Source organism: Lontra canadensis, unplaced genomic scaffold (genome assembly GCF_010015895.1).
Source record: "Lontra canadensis isolate GAN:19392208 unplaced genomic scaffold, GSC_riverotter_1.0 scaffold19, whole genome shotgun sequence".
NCBI classification, from domain to species: Eukaryota; Metazoa; Chordata; class Mammalia; order Carnivora; family Mustelidae; genus Lontra; species Lontra canadensis.
In genome coordinates, this window is record NW_022631013.1 from 15,380,128 (window position 1) to 15,399,180 (window position 19,053).

Here is a 19,053-nt window from a genome sequence, read left to right on the forward strand (position 1 = left end):
CAAGATTACTTAGAGGCTGTCTGGCAGAAATAGGATTTGAACTTAAGTCTTTTTGTCTCTGAATTCCATTATGTTAACTACCATACTTTTGTAATACCCACTAGTCAACATAAAATATAATGAGAAACTATAAAAGTGTGTTTAGATTGGGAAAAATAAGATATTCAATTATTGTTTTAGCGCTAATCATCAGAAATAAAAGTTTCTCCATTTCTTTTTAGGGGCTAGGGTAAGGCACAGTGCATACATCTGTTACGTATACCAACATACCCCCACAACTTGTTGACGTGGGGAAAAAAAAGATGACCTCTCAATAGTGATGAAATTGTAATCCCATTATATATAGTTTTAGTAGTATGACCATTTTCTTGTCCTTAGAAATGCTTCTAAAATACCAGCTTTAATGTCTATATAGTATCCCATTTATAATTGTATCATAATTTATTTTGTCACTACCATATTGTCATTCATATAGGTTGTTTTCAACCATAAAATACTGTAACAACCATCTGTGTGCTTATGTCTTTGCTCTTATCTCCTATTATTCCTTTAGACTAAATTCTAAGAAGTAGAATTCCTGGATTAAAAAGAACTAGGCTTTACAGTCTCTTACTTGGCAAATTGTTTTCCAGAAAGAACTTTAAAGTTTTGAAATGAGCATGAAGTATCTATGCTCCATAGAGTAACTATCCTGAGTTGGAGTTTTGAAGATAGTATAAGGGAAAGGGATGGGAGCGTGGAAAGGCATTTTTAATTTTTTTGTAACTTTGAATAGATCTAATACACTCACATTTTTTCTAAATTCAAAAGGTACAAAAGAGTGTGTAGTGAAAAGTCTCCTCCCACCCCTATCTTCTGGGTATCCAGTTCCCTTCCTTGGAAGCCAGTGTTTTTCTTTTTTTCCAGAGAAATACTTTGTAATATCTGTGTGTGTGCATTTTCCCTCCTTCCTTTGCTTTTTAGCACAGATGTTACTGTATCAAATACATAGTTCTGCACTATGCAGATTTTTACTTAATACATCTTAGGGGTCAGTCTACATTAATACATTATTACATATATAATACATATATACATATATAACACATACATAATACATTAATACATAGAAAACATTTTTTTGATATTACAGTCTTCCATTTTATAGTGGGACCATTATGTTATTTTACCGGTTCTATTGATAAGTGCATAGGCAAGATTAGAAACAATCTAGTATAAACTCTTAGGAAATTAATAACCGTGTACGTAAGGCATATTAACACATGTAAAGTATATCTATAAGCTACATTCCTTCTGGGTCACAGGCTTTGTTCATTTGTCATTTTGAAAGTGTCAGGTTGCCTTCCATTTATATGGAGGAATAGGTTATTCTGGACAATGGGATATTTTATATCACATGGGCACGAGGGAGGTACCTAAGTGGGAGTTTCGGATAGTTGAAAGAGCATTGAGAGACGGGAAAAGGACTTAAAAAATGAAAGTAGTAGGGGCACCTGGGTGGCTCAGTGGGTTAAAGCCCCTGCCTTTGGCTCAGGTCATGATCCTGGGGTCCTGGGATCAAGCCCCACATAAGGCTCTCTGCTCAGCAGGGAGCCTGCTTCCCTCTCTGCCTGCCTCTCTGCCTACTTGTGATCTCTGTCTGTCAAATAAATAATAAATAAAATCTTAAAAAAAAATGAAGGTAGTAAAGGATAAAAGAGAAAATTTGCTTGCCATTTTATTGAGGACCTTGGTGGTAGCGACCACCCACATACTAAAGAGACACTCCTGGAATGTTTATTCAAGAAACTAACTGGATCCCTTCCTGTGTGCCAGGGTCTAGTAATGCAGAGATGCATAAAGTACTCGTAAAATACTAACCCAGGCCCTGACCCAAAGAAGTTCACAGTTTAATGACGAGATGAACAAACAATATAAAATGAGATGTGCTGCCATAATCGCTGTACCTTGAAGATGTGAACTTGAGTTCAATTGGTCAAAAAATGAAAACATGAATGTTTAATATTTGATATAACTTGTAAAATAATATAATCTTACTTTTAAAGAAATGTAGACGTGACTTTGGGTGTCTCAGTCAGTTAAGTGTTAGACTTTTGATCTCAGCTCAGGTGTTGATGCAGGGTCCTGAGTTCAAGCCCCACATTGGACTCCATGCTGGGCCTCACAGTGGACCTGGAGTCTACTTAAAAAAAAAAAAAAAAAAAAAAAAATTGTAACATTTTAGATTAACCTTTTACTTAGTGCAGGAGATCCCTACTTCACAAATTCTGACTACTGGTTATTAAGCCTCTACTTAAGTATCTCTAATGACAGAGAAGTCATTGTCTTCTGTGAGGCAGTCAGTTCCTTATAGGGAGGAGCTGTAGTTTGGAAATGATTTTTATGAAACAAAATTTACCACATCCTGACCTCATGATTTGATTTATTATTGGAGTAAGGTAAATTAACACTACATCTATAAAATGAGGTGGTTGTCTCCACAGATCCAAAGTTTCAGATCGAACTTTGTTGAATTCATTCTTTGATTTTCTGACTCATATTTACATGGCAGATTGATGTTCAAGTAACATTTACTGATTACTTATTATTTGGACATTTGTGGAATTTTGTGTCCAATTCTCCCTCTGTCTCCCCCATCACCATGGCTACAGTTAATAGTAAATGCTGTTGACTCTTTTCAAATCTGTTGTTAAACGGATTCCCCAAATCTGCTAAGCAAATCTTTATTCTGTACTTGTGCAGTTTATTTTATTTTGAGACTAAATGGAAACCTTTATATTAATTGCCCCTATTAAATCTCATCTTGTCATTTAGGCAACCTGTTCTTAGTGTGGGTTTCTCTGATATCAGCTAACGTAATATCAGCTAATTCCATGGAGCTCAGGAGATTAGCAAATGGAGGTATTGTGGAGAAGCAAGTGATTGAGAATTTAAGTGGGTCCCTAGTCTTGCAAGTTGGAGTTGTATGTGAATCAAAAATGATGTTTCTTAAGTGCTTGGACTTCTGGAGAAATGTCTGGATAAATCATATTTTTTGTTTTGAAGCCCTAAATTTAAGACTGCAGTGTTATCTGAACTAGACTAGAGAATTCACTTTCATTTTGTATGGTACTTGGTATTTTGACAAGCTGACTTTGACATTACTGCTGCTAGGTAATCTAAAAGGGTGGAGTTGAGAAGAACAACTGAGTGCTTTGAAGACCAAAACTCAGTTGATGGTCAGGGTTTTAGCCTTGTTCACAGAGATTTGCAGCATATTTAAAAGAGGAAGAGAGCATATATATGCTTTCCCCAGAGCTGGAACAAGGAGAGGAAGAGGACAAATCCCTCAAGAGAGGGAATGGCTTTGGGAGTAGTGGGGAGGGGAAGGCAGAAGAACTGGAGTAGAGACATAGACTAGCCTGTAATGGGGTAGCTATTAGTACCTGAAAGGATTTGTTACAACTTCTGACTTTGCTTTTTGCTTTCATCTTTGCTAGCAGTGGTGTGAGCTTCTGTGTTTCTTTTTTTTCTCAGTGTTCCAAGATTCATTTTTTAATGTACCACACCCAGTGCTCCATGCAATAAGTGCCCTCCTTAATACCCACCACCAGGTTCACCCATCCTCCCATGCCCTCCCTTCTAAAACCCTGTTTCTTTCTCACAGTCCACAGTCTCTCATGCTTCATCTCCCCCACTGATTTACTCCACTTCACTTTTACTTTCCCTCTCCTAATGTCCTCCATGTTATTCCTTATGCTCCACAAGTAAGTGAAACCATATAACTGACTTTCTCTGTTTGACTTATTTCACTCAGCATAATCTCCTCCAGTCCCATCTATGTTGATACAAAAGTTGGGTATTCATCCTTTCTGATGGTTGTGTAATATTCCATGGTATATATGGACCATATCTTCTTTATCCATTCGTCTGTTGAAGGGCATCTCGGCTCTTTTCACAGTTTGGTGATTGTGGCCATTGCTGCTATGAACATTGGGTTACAGATGGCCCTTCTTTTCACTGCATCTGTATCTTTGGGGTAAATACCCAGTAGTGTAATTGCAAGGTCATAGGGTAGCTCTATTTTTAATTTTTTGAGGAATCTCCACACTGTTTTCCAAAGTGGCTGTACCAACTTGCATTCCCACCAACAGTGTAAGAGGGTTCCCCTTTCTCCACATCCTCTCCAACTCTTGTTGTTTACTGTCCTGTTAATTTTGGCCATTCTAACTGGTGTGAGGTGGTATCTCAATGTGGTTTTGATTTGGATTTCCCTGATGGCTAAAGATGATGAACAGTTTTTCGTGTGTCTGATCAGATGGGATTTATCCCTGGGATGCAGGGGTGGTTCAGCATTCACAAATCAATCAATGCGATAGAACAAATCAATAAGAGAAGAGAGAAGAAACACATGGTCCTCTCAATTGATGCAGAAAAAGCATTTGACAAAATAAACATCCATTCCTAATTAAAACTCTTCAAAGTATCGGAATAGAGGGAACATTCCTCAACTTCATAAAATCTATCTATGAAAAACCAGCAGCAAATATCATTCTCAATGGGGAAAAGCTGACAGCCTTCCCTTTGAGATCAGGAACACGACGAGGATGCCCACTCTCATCACTGTTGTTCAACATAGTACTAGAAGTCCTAGCAACAGCAATCAGACAACAAAAAGAAATAAAAGGTATTCAAATTGGCAAAGAAGAAATCAAACTCTCTTTCTTTGCAGATGACGTGATACTTTATGTGGAAAACCCAAAAGACTCCACCCCCAAACTACTAGAACTCATACAGCAATTCAGTAATGTGGCAGGATACAAAATCTTACAGAAATCAGTTGTTTTCTTATACACTAACAATGAAAATATAGAAAGGGAAATTAGAGATTTGATTCCATTTACTATAGCACCATGAACCATAAGATACCTTGGAATAAACCTAACCATAGAGGTAAAGGATCTGTACTTGAGGAACTACAGAACACTCATGAAAGAAATTGAAGAAGACAAAAAAAGATGGAAAAGCATTCCATGCTCATGGATCAGAAGAATCAACATTGTAAAAATGTCTATACTGCCCAGAGCAATCTATACCTTCAGTGCCATCCCAATCAAAATTCCACCAGCATTTTTCAAAGTGGTGGAACAAACAATCCTAAAATTTGTATGGAACCAGAAAAGACCCCGAATTGCCAAGGAAATGTTGAAAAAGAAAAAGCTGGGGGCATGATGTTGCCTGATTTCAAGCTATATTATAGAGCCGTGATCACTAAGACAGCATGTTACTGGCACAAAAACAGCACATAGATTAATGGAACAGAATAGAGAAGCCAGCTGTGGATCCTCAACTCTGTGGTCAAATAATCTTTGATAAAGCAGGAAAAAATATCCAGTGGAAGAAAGACAATCTCTTCAATAAATGGGAAAACTGGACAGCTATGTATAGAAGAATGAAAATTGACCATTCGAATATGGTGTGTACACCATACACAAAGATAAACTCGAAATGGATGAAAGACCTCAGTGTGAGGCAGGAATCTGTCAAAATCCTAGAGGAGAACATAGGCAATAACTTCTTCGACATTGGCCACAGCAACTTCTTTCAAGAATGTCTCCAAAGGGAAAGGAAACAGAAGCGAAAATGAACTTTTGGGACTTCATCAAGATAAAAAGCTTCTGCACAGCAAAGGAAACAGTCAACAAAACAAAGAGGGAACCCACAGAATGGGAGAAGATATTCGCAAATGACACCACAGACAAAGGGCTGATATCCAAGATCTGTAAAGAACTCCTCAAACTCCACACCCAAAAAACAGATAATCATGTCAAAAAATGAGCTTGTTGTTAACAGTAGCTAAATAGACTGAATAAAAGGCATTGTGCATGTCCTTCACCTGCCTGTTGGTGCATATTTGTAATATTTGGAAATACTCTCACTATATAGTAAAGTATAATTGTGCTGTAATGGGAAAGGAAAGGAAAAGAAGGGTCATGACCAGCAAAATCAGAATTCAGTCTCTGGTGAGAGAAATCTTCATCCCTCTGTACCTTTTTAACTGCTGAGCTGTCTCAGCAAGAAAGGGGTCTTTTTATCACATATACCACTATTGGAGGAATAATGTTGTATTTGGTTTTAAATGTTTTGATTTTGCACTAAAAAGCAAGCCAACCAGAGTATTTCTTGGAAGTTATATTATGAGTCTGGAGCACAAGTATAAGGTCAAGAAGTATAGAGACATAGATCTGAGATATCCCAAAAGATTATCGACTAAGTTAGGGAAGTGTGATGTCATGTAAACTAATAAAGATGTGTCAGTGTATCTCATATTGTAAAGAATTTTAGAGAAGAACATTGTGAATTCACGAGTGAATTTCTCCAGATGTTTTGGTCAAGTTCTTGATAGAGGGAAAGAAAGATTGCAAAAGGAAAGAGTATTTAAGTATATACATCAAAAGGGGATAAGCTTTATAGACACTATCATTCTTGGCCTGGAAGACAAGGTTTCTGATACTAGTTTTTATTTAATCGGCGAAGGTCATAGGTGTTTGTTCTGTATACTCTTCACAGGCTGTCTACTTTCCCATTTGTCTAGCCAGATACATAAGCTGTGAATCAACCCTTGGTGGCCGTAGCATTTGGTAGAAGTATAGTGTTTTGATGTGTGACCTCCAGACACTGAAATGAGGCAATGATGGAAATTTCCTTTATAGTTGGGATGAAGAGCCAGAACCTCAACTTGAGATTTATCACCATCACTGAAGATGATAACCTCAAGGATTCTGCCATCTCTCATTACTGTTGCCACTTTCTTTGATGACATCTAGATGTTCAGTTTCTGATAGTCTTTCACATCACACCAACATCTTCAAATTTTGGAAATTCTTTGATTTATTCTGCAATCTTTGGAAATTTCTACTGCTAGTAATTTTATTTCCTGGCACAGGATTGACAATTTTCTGTGAATACAACAACTATGTGCTGAGCCATAATGAAATCTTTATGAAGACTTTAATGGGGATTAAGGTTAAGTTAAATTTTAGTTTCAGGAGAGCTACCAATGCAGATGAGTAAGATAGTGATTAAATGAATAATCCCTTCCATACATGGCCAGGTTTGCACATGCAGAAATCGCAACAACTGTAATCCTATCTTAACTTTTCTGTCTAGAAACTGGAGTTTTCTTTTTACCTTGATTGTCGTGCAGATGCAAATTTCAGAAGTCTAAGTGTGGGCAAATGTGCATTTTAGAATGGAGGAAGCATTGGCTGCTGGTAGATATTAGGGCACAGAAGCAAAAGGTGACCAAGGTAGGAGAAATGTCCTCAACAGCGAATTTCATTCTTATCTTTGCTGTCGGGCGGAAGAGTCAAACTAGAGGTCCAAACAGGAAGCTGTACCGCTGAACCACAGAGGAGTCTTGAAAGTTTTGAGTTATTTAACATAAGGATACCAACACAGAAACGTACAGATATCAACACCATCACATTTGTGATGTGATGTAGTAGGAATTTACATTGTCCTCTAATATGGATGGAGTGTTGTTAAATTATTTTGATTCTCTTAAGGTTTGTTTTTTCATTGATAAAATGATAGAACTGAATTAAAATGAGATGATCTTCGAGGTTTCCTAGGACCCTGTTTGTCTAGATTGTAGAGTGGAATTTTACGCGTTACTTTGGGGAAGATGTGTTTTTCTAGTGGCCTACAAATAAATTGTGTTTGGAACAATGCCATTTATTATATTTGATAATTCTATACGGCCACATATGATTTATATTAATAGTTTCAAAATGTGCTGATGTATAGTATCTCATTTGATGATTTCATTGAGATGATGAAATAGGTCAGGAATGTATTATGTTCATTTTGTTGATAAAATGAAACCATTGTGATTAGTATCTTGAATAGTTGTTTAAATTTGATAGTCTCATTAACACATTATAGCCAGCAAGCATGAAATCCTACCACTGAGAAAAGAAAACGTTGTCAGGACTGCTTTCTCACCTTCAACTATTGATCAGTTTTACATTTTCTCCAAGTTCTGATTTGGATGTCCTGGGCAGCTTTTTTTGCCTTCCCTTCTACGTTGGCAGAGTTAAAGCACTTTGATCATTTTCTTCGAGCATCTGGATTTTAATGATCTGTTTAATGCCTTACTTACTCTTCCACCCTGGTGAGCTCCTTCAGTCCAGCTTGTCTTATTTATCCCTCCACCCCACAGTCTGCTCAGCATCTGGCATATGGGTATGCTCAATGAAAAATGGCAGAATTAAATGAAAGTCAAGTTGACGAGGTGAGGCTGATGTTAAGGGATAGGGTGGCATGGGGTGTGAAATTATGGGCTGTGGGGTAGGAAGAAGACATCGTTGTATACCTTTGTTAGGTAGATATTTTGCCCCGTACATGCATTTGAAAATCAACAAAAATAACAACCTAAATAAGAAAGGGAGATAATGAGGGGTCAGATCTATCTATTAATAAAATAAGTTTGAGTTTTTTAAAAATGGGAATTAAAGTTCATGAGTTCATGGGAATTTTTAAATTATCTTATTTTTTCCCTAAACTATATTACTGCATCTCATACATTTCACAGCAGTCTTGTATTCAGTCTCAACTCTGATTTAAAGTGGTAAAATAGAAGTTTAAAATTCCCTCAAGAGGTAAACCCTTACCTGGTTAAGCTTTATGTTAAGTAATGTTTCTGTTTGTCCAGTGACCTGTTCTTACTGAAAGACTCTTGTTAAGAGAAGCCCTTTAGCACCGACTTTCTCAAACTTGCCATAAGTAATGACCTCTTTAAAAGAAAACATATGGAATGTATTTGTCATGTTACTTAAATTATATAGCTATGAAACTAGATATAAAATTTTTATTTTTGGCTCATTTAAAACTATAAACCAAGCCTGCAAATTAAATACAAAGACAACTACACAACTAACAGATTTCAAGTTAATATTGTTATTCAGTGTGACAGGTGATGTTTAGGTTTCACAGTAGAAAAAAAAAGAGCCTTAGGTCTCATTCCATTTTAAATCTGTTTCTGTATTTTAACTTCAGTGATACTAAAAGCTGCAAGTACCCATTCTAAGTAATGTTGTGCAAGGTGCTATTAATGACTTCAGGCTTTGTTTGTAAGTTCAGGATTGTCAGACCTCATATCTAACCAAAACACTTGCCAGCAAGCATTCCTCAAATACCAATTTTAATGAGATGTCAGCTGTGGTGTTCATTTGAAGATGAGGTTAACATTATGTCATTACTGAAATCTTTATTAAATGGTTCTCTACACTAGCTCATGCTGGAAGTGGGAATGGAAAAATGTCACCGGATACTTCAACCGCATTTACTTCTGATCAACTTTTGCAATTGTACTACAAAGATAGGATCCATGTAATTATGGTAGCATATATATGGTATTAGCTTTGAATATACCATGCCTGTCTTATCATATGCTGTGATGATTCTAGATTCCTTTATTTTTCACTGTTGGTTACAGTTACTGTGAGAGCTTTGCTTATACAGAGTGCCATTAGGACATTTGGCCTAAAGAAGATTTTAACAGAACTGAAGAAGCATCAGTGAAAGCCTTCTGACAGTATTTGTTTAGATTGTGGTTACTTAGCATTTTTATCATTCATTTTAGATTATCTTATTTATTTAGATTATCTTTTAAATGAAAACATTAGCAAAATTTTGTACACAATTCTTAGACTCCCCTTCTCCTAACATACTTGTGACCTCCTGTTTGGGAAACACTTGTTTTAGCATACATTTTTCTGATCACCAAGTTCAGGATTCAATGGTGGGAAAATAAATTAAAAAAAACTTGGCCCTTCTTAGTGTAATGAGAGACACTTTAACAGCAAACTATAAATAGATTGATTTGTTCTATCTGAAAGGTATACAAAGAGCACTATGGGAACATATTTTAAGGACCTGCCACTTACATTAAGAGTAGGGGAGAGTTTAGAGCCTATCATGCAAAAGATCTTGTTTGAACTAGGCATAGAGATAGTATGTGTAAAGACCATGGCCCTGAAAGACATGATTGTTATAATGGTAAGAAGCATGAGGCCCTAGATTGCATTTGTAATGTGAGTGGTAAGTTGGACCCCAAAAGTAAAAGTCTTAATTGTTAGGCCAGGTGTTTAGGTCTCATTTCATATATGCTAAGGGAGAAGATGAAGATCTTAGAACTGAGAGGATATTCATGACAGTATTTATATATATATATATAGCAATTACCACATTGTATCATGTATTACTAATCACTTATATATTAATAATTAATATAATAATATTATTAATTCTGTATTAATAATTGTGTGTTAATTAAGTGATGTATCAATTAACAAAGCCTCCTTCTGTAGGCCTTGGAGCTCTTCAAGGGTTGTGACCATGTATACCAATCTTTGTACACTAAGCTTTTGGCACAGTAACTGATAAGAATAATGATTAGAAAATATTGGGGCACCTGGGTGGCTCAGTGGGTTAAGCCGCTGCCTTCGGCTCAGGTCATGATCTCAGGGTCCTGGGATCGAGTCCCGGATCGGGCTCTCTGCTCAGCGGGGAGCCTGCTTCCCTCTCTCTCTCTCTGCCTGCCTTTCCATCTACTTGTGATCTCTCTCTGCCAAATAAATAAATAAATAAAATCTTAAAAAAAAAAAAGAAAATATTGGTTGACTAACCACAAGTAAAGGGGATTCAGGAGAGAATGATGATAATCTCCTATGGTGGTGGTTTTAATCTTTGGTGGGTGATAGACCCCTTTGTGATTCTCTTGAAAGCTATGAACCTTCAAAATGCAAATACATACAACATTTGACAGTTTCATGGCATTCATGTATCCCTAAAACCAGTCCATGGGTTTCTGATTCAGAATTCCTCTTTAGGGAATTGAACCTATAATAATCACCCCTAAACCTCACCATGAATAACCACCATCTCTTTTAATAATCTTTATATGTTAATATGATTTCACTTGTGGAATTTAAGAAACAAAACAGATGAACATAGGGGAAGGGAAGGAAAAATAAAATAAGATGAAAACAGAGGCTGGCAAACCATAAGAGACTCTTAACTCTAGGAAAAAAACTGAGGGTTGCTGGAGGGGGGGGGGGGGGGGGGGTTGGGGTAACTGAGTGATTGGCATGAAGGAGGACTCTTGATGTAATGAGCACTGGATGTTATATGCAACTGATGAATCACTAAATCACCTCTGAAGCTACCAATTTACTGTATGTTAACTAAATAGAATTTAAATAACAAAATTGAAAAAATTAAATAATTTGTAAATGTTAAACTATGATTGTGTCTTTTTAAATACTCATTTTGAGTTCTTACTGTGTTTGGGAGGAGTTAATTCAAACAGTTGAACGTCTAAGAAGAAAGAACAAATTTTTTTTTTAATAATGATTAAGGTAAAACTTTGCTGGTCTGTAAAGGTAATAAACAAGTATATTAATTAATCCAGCAACCAAGAATCCCTTCCTCAAGGGATCCTGACATTCCTGAATTTGGGTTTAGCAAGTGAGGTAAGGTCCCCAACACCACCCTCAGGCTGAGTGATTTGCCAGAAGGACTCCATGAAGGACTCCAGAAGGACTCATGGGACTCAGAAAAGCTGTACTCCTGGTTATGGTTTATTACAGTGGGAAAGATACATATTAAATTATCAAAAGGAAAAGGCAAATCCCAGGAGAAACCAGATGCCGGCTTCCAAGTGTCCTCAGCCTGTGCAGTAGCACAGGTACATGCCATAGCTCAGCAACAGTGTGACCGCACATGCACGGTGTTGCCAGCCTGGGAAGCTCAGCAGAGCCTTCGTGCCCAGTGGTTTTATTGGAGCTCAGTCACACAGGCTTGTGACTCCATTCTTATCATGGAGAGTATTTCAAGGGCTCAGAGCTCATTTCCTAGGGACTGGCCAAGGGCTAGGCCTGAAAACAGGTCTTTCTTGAGAATGTGCAGGATTTGAGCAACTCAACCCTGCTGAGTTAACCCTTCCTGCACAGCAAGTTAGCTGTGCAGAGAGCTAGCTTTCTTCTGGCCTGCCTGCCGAGCTGTTCTTTTTCTAAATACACAGTCTTTGTGGACCTCCTTGGTCTCATCCTAAGTAGCCATTCTGTATACTACATTACCTGAACTGTAACTTTTTCCTCTCCAAAAAGTAATTGGCAAGTTTCTTTGCACTTAAGGACTACCTGTGTTTTGCAGTTTCATGAGATTGTAAGTACCCATTCTATCATTGATTTAACAAAAAAATTTTTTTGAATGCTGGTTTTTACCAGGCCTCATGTTAAATATCGATTTACAGAAATGATTACTATGGATCTTGCACTTTCATAGTGGAGAGAAAAAACTAGCAATTCTGGTAAGCAGTGTGTGCTTTGGACAGCATTTTGCCTCATTGGAGAACATGGTGGAGAGGGTGTCCGTGTGTCTGTGTATATTGGAAGGTGTTGGTAAGTAGGGGAAGACTTCCCGAAAGGAGTCACCTCTTGAGCCACGAAGATCAAAAGATACAAGTGGTCATGGAGCATTGTGTTTCTCCAGTGTATGGGTGGGTGTGTGATTGGAGCATTTATGTATTACTGGTGCAGTCTTCTTGGCTTACTGAGCAAGTACACTAATCCTAGCTAGAAGATGTAGGTGCTTCCTAGCGTTTGCACAAAAGGAAAGAGTGTCTGGCTTAGTACAAATCTATTTCCATTTTGCTCCATTGCCATCAGTCCACCCAAATGACATTTCTAACCTACTGTGAGTAGGTAGAAGTACTTTCACACATTGCTTCCCAGTGGGGGGAGTATGTGAATACATAGCTTTCAACTGATAAGAGTAAGTATGACCGTTAAAAATTTAAATGTACTGTGTTTCAAATAGGAGGGCAAATGCTTGCCTTAACTTAATGAAATTACTTGTAAGAATTTGTACTTGGAAGCAAAAAGGTTTTAGAAGAAAACCTGGGTCCAGATTTTACCATATTTGGCTCATACGTATGTGTGGTTTTCACAGAATTTGGAGCTTCTGAGAATAATAAGAGTTTTGTTTTTTGAACAGTGCAGAGAAATTGTATGATTATAATAGGATCAGGAATGTATTATTTTAGGGAATATGGGATAATTTCAAATTGTTAACCTGGAGAATTTTTTCTAAGAGAATCTTATTCTCTTTTTCCAGCATTACAGTGTTTTTGCCACCTTTGTACAAAAGACAATTTCACTTGTGTGACAGATGGGCTCTGCTTTGTCTCTGTCACAGAGACCACCGACAAAGTTATACACAATAGCATGTGTATAGCTGAAATTGACCTAATTCCTCGAGACAGACCATTTGTATGTGCACCGTCTTCAAAAACTGGGTCTGTTTCTACAACCTATTGCTGCAACCAGGACCATTGCAATAAAATAGAACTCCCAACAGTTGGTAAGTTGTTGTATAAGATTTTTTTTTCTTAACACTGCAAGAAAAGCTGATTCCGACCATGGTTTTAGAACTGGAAGGGATCTTAGAATCCAGTTCAGAGGCAAGAAGGAACTTGTCAGTGGTTGTAGAGTTACAGGAATAGCCAAGATCCCGACTTGTGGGTGTTGTGTTGTTTGACAATGTGGTTCCAGTAATAGACTTTCTCTGAGGTCGCTTAGGCCTAAAAGGCTAGCCTCTTAAACGCGAAATTCTGACAAAACTGCCATAGCAGTATGTCCTCAGGCACTCCCTACTTTATCCTTAGAGTGGGTTTCTTTTCCTTGTATAATCATCCAGCCTTTTAAAGTAATTGATAATGGGCAGCACTAAACAGCCCAGATACCTTCATTTTGTAATTTTAACCTTGCTTTATGATCTTTGTATATAAATCATATGATTTCTAAGTTTTTTGTCCTTCACTGTAGTTTTACATTTTACAGTGTCCAAGCAGAGCCAGGAATTTGAAGGCTTTATACACTCTTAGGATTAGTTTAATTTTCGGGTTCTGGCTTAAGATCTTAGTCTGAGCCTATCCTTCCTCAAATCCCAAATTTCTACTGTCATAATCAGAGGAATATAAAAATGCAGGAAACTTGTATTCATGCTAGCTAAATTGATGGAAGAATACCACCCTCATTCCTATGCTTGTGAGAAACTTCTTTAATTTATACTGCAGATAACTTCAGACTAGTGAAGATTGACTACCTATATGAAAAGAAGTAAGTGGAAGGACCTCTTACAAATCCCACCAAACCTTAAACTCTGAGAGGTTTGAGGTGAGGAGGTTATAGGAGCAAAGGCTCCATTCTCCTTTAGGAAGAATCACCTGGTTTCATTGCTCTGGGAGGCAGACCACAGTGCTCACTCTCCACTCAGCTGGTTCAGGCATCATGCTGACTGAAGTAGGAAGCACTGCTGTGGCCCAGCAGAAAAGGGCCAGTTCCACAGGTTACAGGGGGAGGCAGTCCTGCACTTCATTCGAGTGCTAACAGCAGAGTAAAACCAGATGTTCAGCATTACAGGGAAGCTTCCCCATGGCAAGTTTCTATCGGACTATAATTTTTCTGAGTTCTGTTCAGGGTATCTGCAATTCTAATATGAAAAAGAAAATTGTAATTCTAGAATTTCCCATTTCTATTGTTTGGGCTCGAAATATCTAAATGAGGGCTCATAAAGCCTGTGAAGAACTAACTTCATTTCTAATGCTAAACATACATAAATCCCTCATTCCCAGGTCTCTGTTAAGCAAACAGCAAAAAAATTACCAAATAAAAAGATTCAGTGGTTCAAAAGAAGTGAACTGAACTGGGTAGATGTCATGATAGGGAAGAACTTTCAGATAGTCCAACGTTCGTTTTTGGTTAAAGATCACTTTTTTAGATGAAAAGCTCAATTGATTATTTTAAAAAATGTAATACTGAAAGTGAGTAGCAGACTGGAGACCAATATTTTATAGCCTAGTGTGAGAAAAGCTTAAGGCAAGACAAGCTTGAAAAATTGTGTTACAATTCAGGGAGAAAAGATAGTGAACAAATTAAGATAGAGGATAAATCTAGGTGACCCAATATACTTACTGCAAAAATTCCAGAAAATGACATAGAAGCAGACAGAAAAGAATATGCTAGCAAAATTAATGAAATTAGTGAAAAAAAAAATACTTAACCAAATACATATAATAAAAAAATGTCAATTTTAAGAACAAAGAAAAATATTGTTTATGCATTCAGCATAAGGTAACACTGCTTATCTCTTAGAGACAGAAAAAGTTCAGATTTTCTTCTTTTTTTAAATACCGAAAGGCAGTGAAACATCATATATATTAATTGTTAACCAGAATTCTTTAGATCAGCCAAGATTTTCCATATATAAAAGCAATAGCCATCTTTAGAGAATTAAGTATTCAGTGTATAAGGACCCTTCTTCTTAAAAGAAATCACTAGAATTAGGATTGGATCATAAGAAATCAAATAAACATCCCAAGAATGGGAAAGTTACTTCCTTAGTTGAAGCTGAAGAGCAGAGGAAGAGTAAGTGGATGTTGACTGAGCTGGTGATCATGAAGGGGGGCCCAATGGGTGAAGACTGGATGATTCACTTGTTCTGGATCTGAGCCCTGTGAGCTTCTGGAATGGATCTCTGACTAACGGCAGTAGTGGCCAAGTATAGGAAATATGGAGGATTAAGAAATTGCGGTTGCCACCTTCAGTGTTTTTGCTATTGTTGATGTTTATTTCATTTGAGGCCCTTTTTCAGGAAAGCCATCATCTGGCCTTGGTCCCGTTGAACTGGCAGCTGTCATTGCTGGACCAGTCTGCTTCGTCTGCATCTCACTCATGTTGATGGTTTATATCTGCCATAACCGTACTGTGATTCACCATCGAGTGCCAAATGAAGAGGATCCTTCCTTAGATCGCCCTTTTATTTCGGAGGGCACTACATTAAAAGATTTAATTTATGATATGACGACATCAGGTTCTGGATCAGGTAAGGGAATTATTTTTCCTTTTTCCTAAGGAATCTTCTAAAAGTTAGCTTTATTATTTATTTTATTAGTTGGTTAAGCCAATTTGGCTTAGTGTGTTTAAAACTTAGTGTGACTACTAAGTTCAACCTTAAGCCCAATAGAAGTCTGACTATGACTATTTTAGCATAGAAAATTAGAATGTACTTTTACTGTTGAAATAAGTAAGTCAGCTTCCTGTTTGTATAAATTGCAAAGCTTTCTCACCTTATGGCTCCATGAGATAGAAAGAATAAGGATAATTATTTTCTTATGGATGAGGCTGAAGTTGACAAATACTCAAATGATCTGCAGCTACCCATTCTATTCAGGATTGTTTAGCAGCTTTATTTTTATACTTGAAAGCAAGCATGACAGAAAATGTGTTTGGAATTGTGAAGGTTATTTGCTTTTTTAACATATGAAATTGCTGTCTTTAGCTCAGACCTAATTTTTTATTAAACTAATGATTTTCTCACTTTAAAAAACGTCTAACCACCTTGTTATCTCATATAGTTTTATGGATCCATGGCCTCTGTGATGTTTGCTTTTCTCAGTTCCATTTGCTGATTCTTGTGGTTTCAGAAATAGACTGGCTAATTGCCAGAATCATCCCTTGAAGTAGATTTTGGTACAGTGGTGCTTCATGTTTAAACTGAAAGGGATTTATTTTTTTCACTTGCATGTGCTTTGAAAGGATGCTAAGAGAGGCAGACCCCTGTCCTCCACAATATTGTAATTTGACACTGGGCTAGGAATCAAGAGATCTAGATTCCAGTGCAAGTTTGTCTTTGGTTGGCTCTGACCTTTGTTAAACTGTGTTTCTTCTTTTGGGCTTCTGTTTCCTCATCACAAATATGGAACAGATACTGAGATATACTGTCTTTTGAAAAATATAAATCAACTTCAAAGAAAGCCCTGTTTCATAGATAAAATGAAGATTTGAAAATATGTATATTTGAAAATATACATAATGAAAATCTCACTAGGGGCACCTGGGTGGCTCAGTGGGTTAAAGCCTCTGCCTTCGGCTCAGGTCATGATGCCAAGGGTCCTGGGATTGAGCCCCGCATCGGGCTCTCTGCTCAGTGGGGAGCCTGCTTCCCCCTCTCTCTCTGCCTGCCTCTCTGCCTACTTGTGATCTCTGACTGTCAAATAAATAAGTAAAATTTAAAAAAGAAAGAAAATCTCACTAATTTTATAATTATATATTATAATTTTATAATTAAGTGACTAAACGAACATTAAAGCAGAAGTTGTGACTGGGGGGGAGAATATGAGTAAAGCATGAAATCACATACAGTACTACAAAAGTTCATGCAATGACAAATGTCTGTTTATTTTAAGGAAATGAATATATATTGATTTATATGCATATCTTTTGAGTCATAAAAGTATGAAGAAACTGACTTCTTGGTCTGAAGTCGTCTGTTGGCCATGTATGTTCAGTAAGTGACTTCTGTCCATGGCACTGGACAAACACAGGCTTGCCACTGGAACCTAGGTCCCTCAAGACAGCCTTTAAGGATCCCTGAGACCATAATGAGCAGGGAGGCAGCAAGAATTTGGATTGAGATGGAACAGCCTTGGCACTGAAGATGTGACAGTCTTTGGGCCAGAGTGGTAGAGGAGAGGAGAGAGCTTGTTTTAGGGTTTCCCTGGAGTTTCCAGTTGATTCTGAGTTAATGTAAAGCATTACCAAAGGAGATCTGGCTCATTCTAGAAGTCATCCTAGATCAAAAAACTATGATAAACAAAGACCAAAGTCCCAGAAAATCAGGCTGTCTAAAGCTCATTTGGAATTAATCCCTCGTTGCCAGACTTATACCCAGAGAAATCACAGGTGCTTATGCCACTTGGCACGGTAGTGCTGTATCAGGCCTCCGGGGCAATCAGCCTACCTAAAGGATTAGAAGAAATTGCTTTCTGGATGGCAGCTGATTTCTGAATAAGAATACATTTATTTACTTTTCAGGATGCAGACATGAAGTCAAGAATGAAATCACTCTTTTTCCATTTTACCTGTATTTTTAGATACATCAGGAACCACAGCTCTGTTGTCTGAGAGTTTCTCTCTTTCCTTTTATGCCTTACTCTGCAAAAACTTGTCTACATTGTTTGCTAGCTCTATGGCTTCGGGCAGTTAGCTGATGTCTCATGCCCAAGTTATTTTATCTTTAAAATGAAAGTAAAGAACCCTGCCCTGTACACGTCATTGGATTGTTGTGAGGTTCAAATGAGATAAGATGTTTTGATAAATTGTAGTTCTGTCCAAATGACAGGTGTTACACTTCTTGGAAAGATACTTGGAAGAAAAATCTGACATATGGTATTAATTTGCTGCATTGTACCAAAAAAACTTAGTTGAAGGCCTCCTTTCCCCGTCATAGTTCATTATGTGCTGAATGGCCTCCAGATTTATTGAGACAGAAGCTATCTTGTGTTGAGTGATAGCAGAAAATGCCACCTGTTTCCCTTCTATTCATTATAAAGCCTTAACGCTGTCTCATGCATGGGGACTCATGACTGTGAATCAGTACAATGGCTTTATGTATACCTTCTTTAGTTCTTTTGCTCATTGAGAAGAGGTAAAACTAAACATTTCATGTTATATTCATATGTTTATTATTCAGTGCCGTGACTTTAATGGAGGAAAGGTCTATCTCTATTTCTCAAAGACTGTATCTTTAACTTGGGAACTGTGGGCTGCTCTACGTCTGAAGCTAACCTAATCCCTGTTGTGTAAGTTTGAATCACAGGTTGTATGTGTACCCTTATTTAAGCGGCTGTTACAAGTGTGTGTGCACATGTGCCAGTGTCTGAAAGAGAGTGAGTCTCTTAGGGTCACTGCTCATTATGCTTGTTCATGCCTGTGGGCTCTCACAGCAGTGCATGCAGGTTGTTCGGGTCTTACCTCTGCTGTTCACTGCATGCAAAGCTGCACAGACCCTGTTTCCCTATGGAAGTTTTTCTCTCAAGCAGTTGTAAGGATAGAGAAGAGGAAAGCAGAGAACATAGAGATTTGAATTAGGCCTATTTATTTTTCTCTTTAGAAGAAAATTACTACTTTTTAAAAATGCTCATGTATTCATGTCAGTTATGGTAAC

The 19,053-nt window shown here is 37.5% G+C and overlaps 1 protein-coding gene across 2 annotated transcripts in view; it reads left to right on the plus strand.

Annotated features, from left to right (window-relative positions):
- The window catches only part of TGFBR1 (transforming growth factor beta receptor 1), a 52,934-nt gene that overhangs the window by 15,945 nt on the left and 17,936 nt on the right, over positions 1 to 19,053 (plus strand). Inside the window, exons 2-3 of one of the 2 annotated variants that reach the window (XM_032860698.1) lie at positions 13,162 to 13,407; positions 15,688 to 15,930. In XM_032860698.1, the coding sequence (XP_032716589.1) occupies positions 13,162 to 13,407; positions 15,688 to 15,930 (489 nt within the window). The remainder of the gene's footprint in view (positions 1 to 13,161; positions 13,408 to 15,687; positions 15,931 to 19,053) is intronic. The other variant, XM_032860699.1, reaches the window with a different exon arrangement.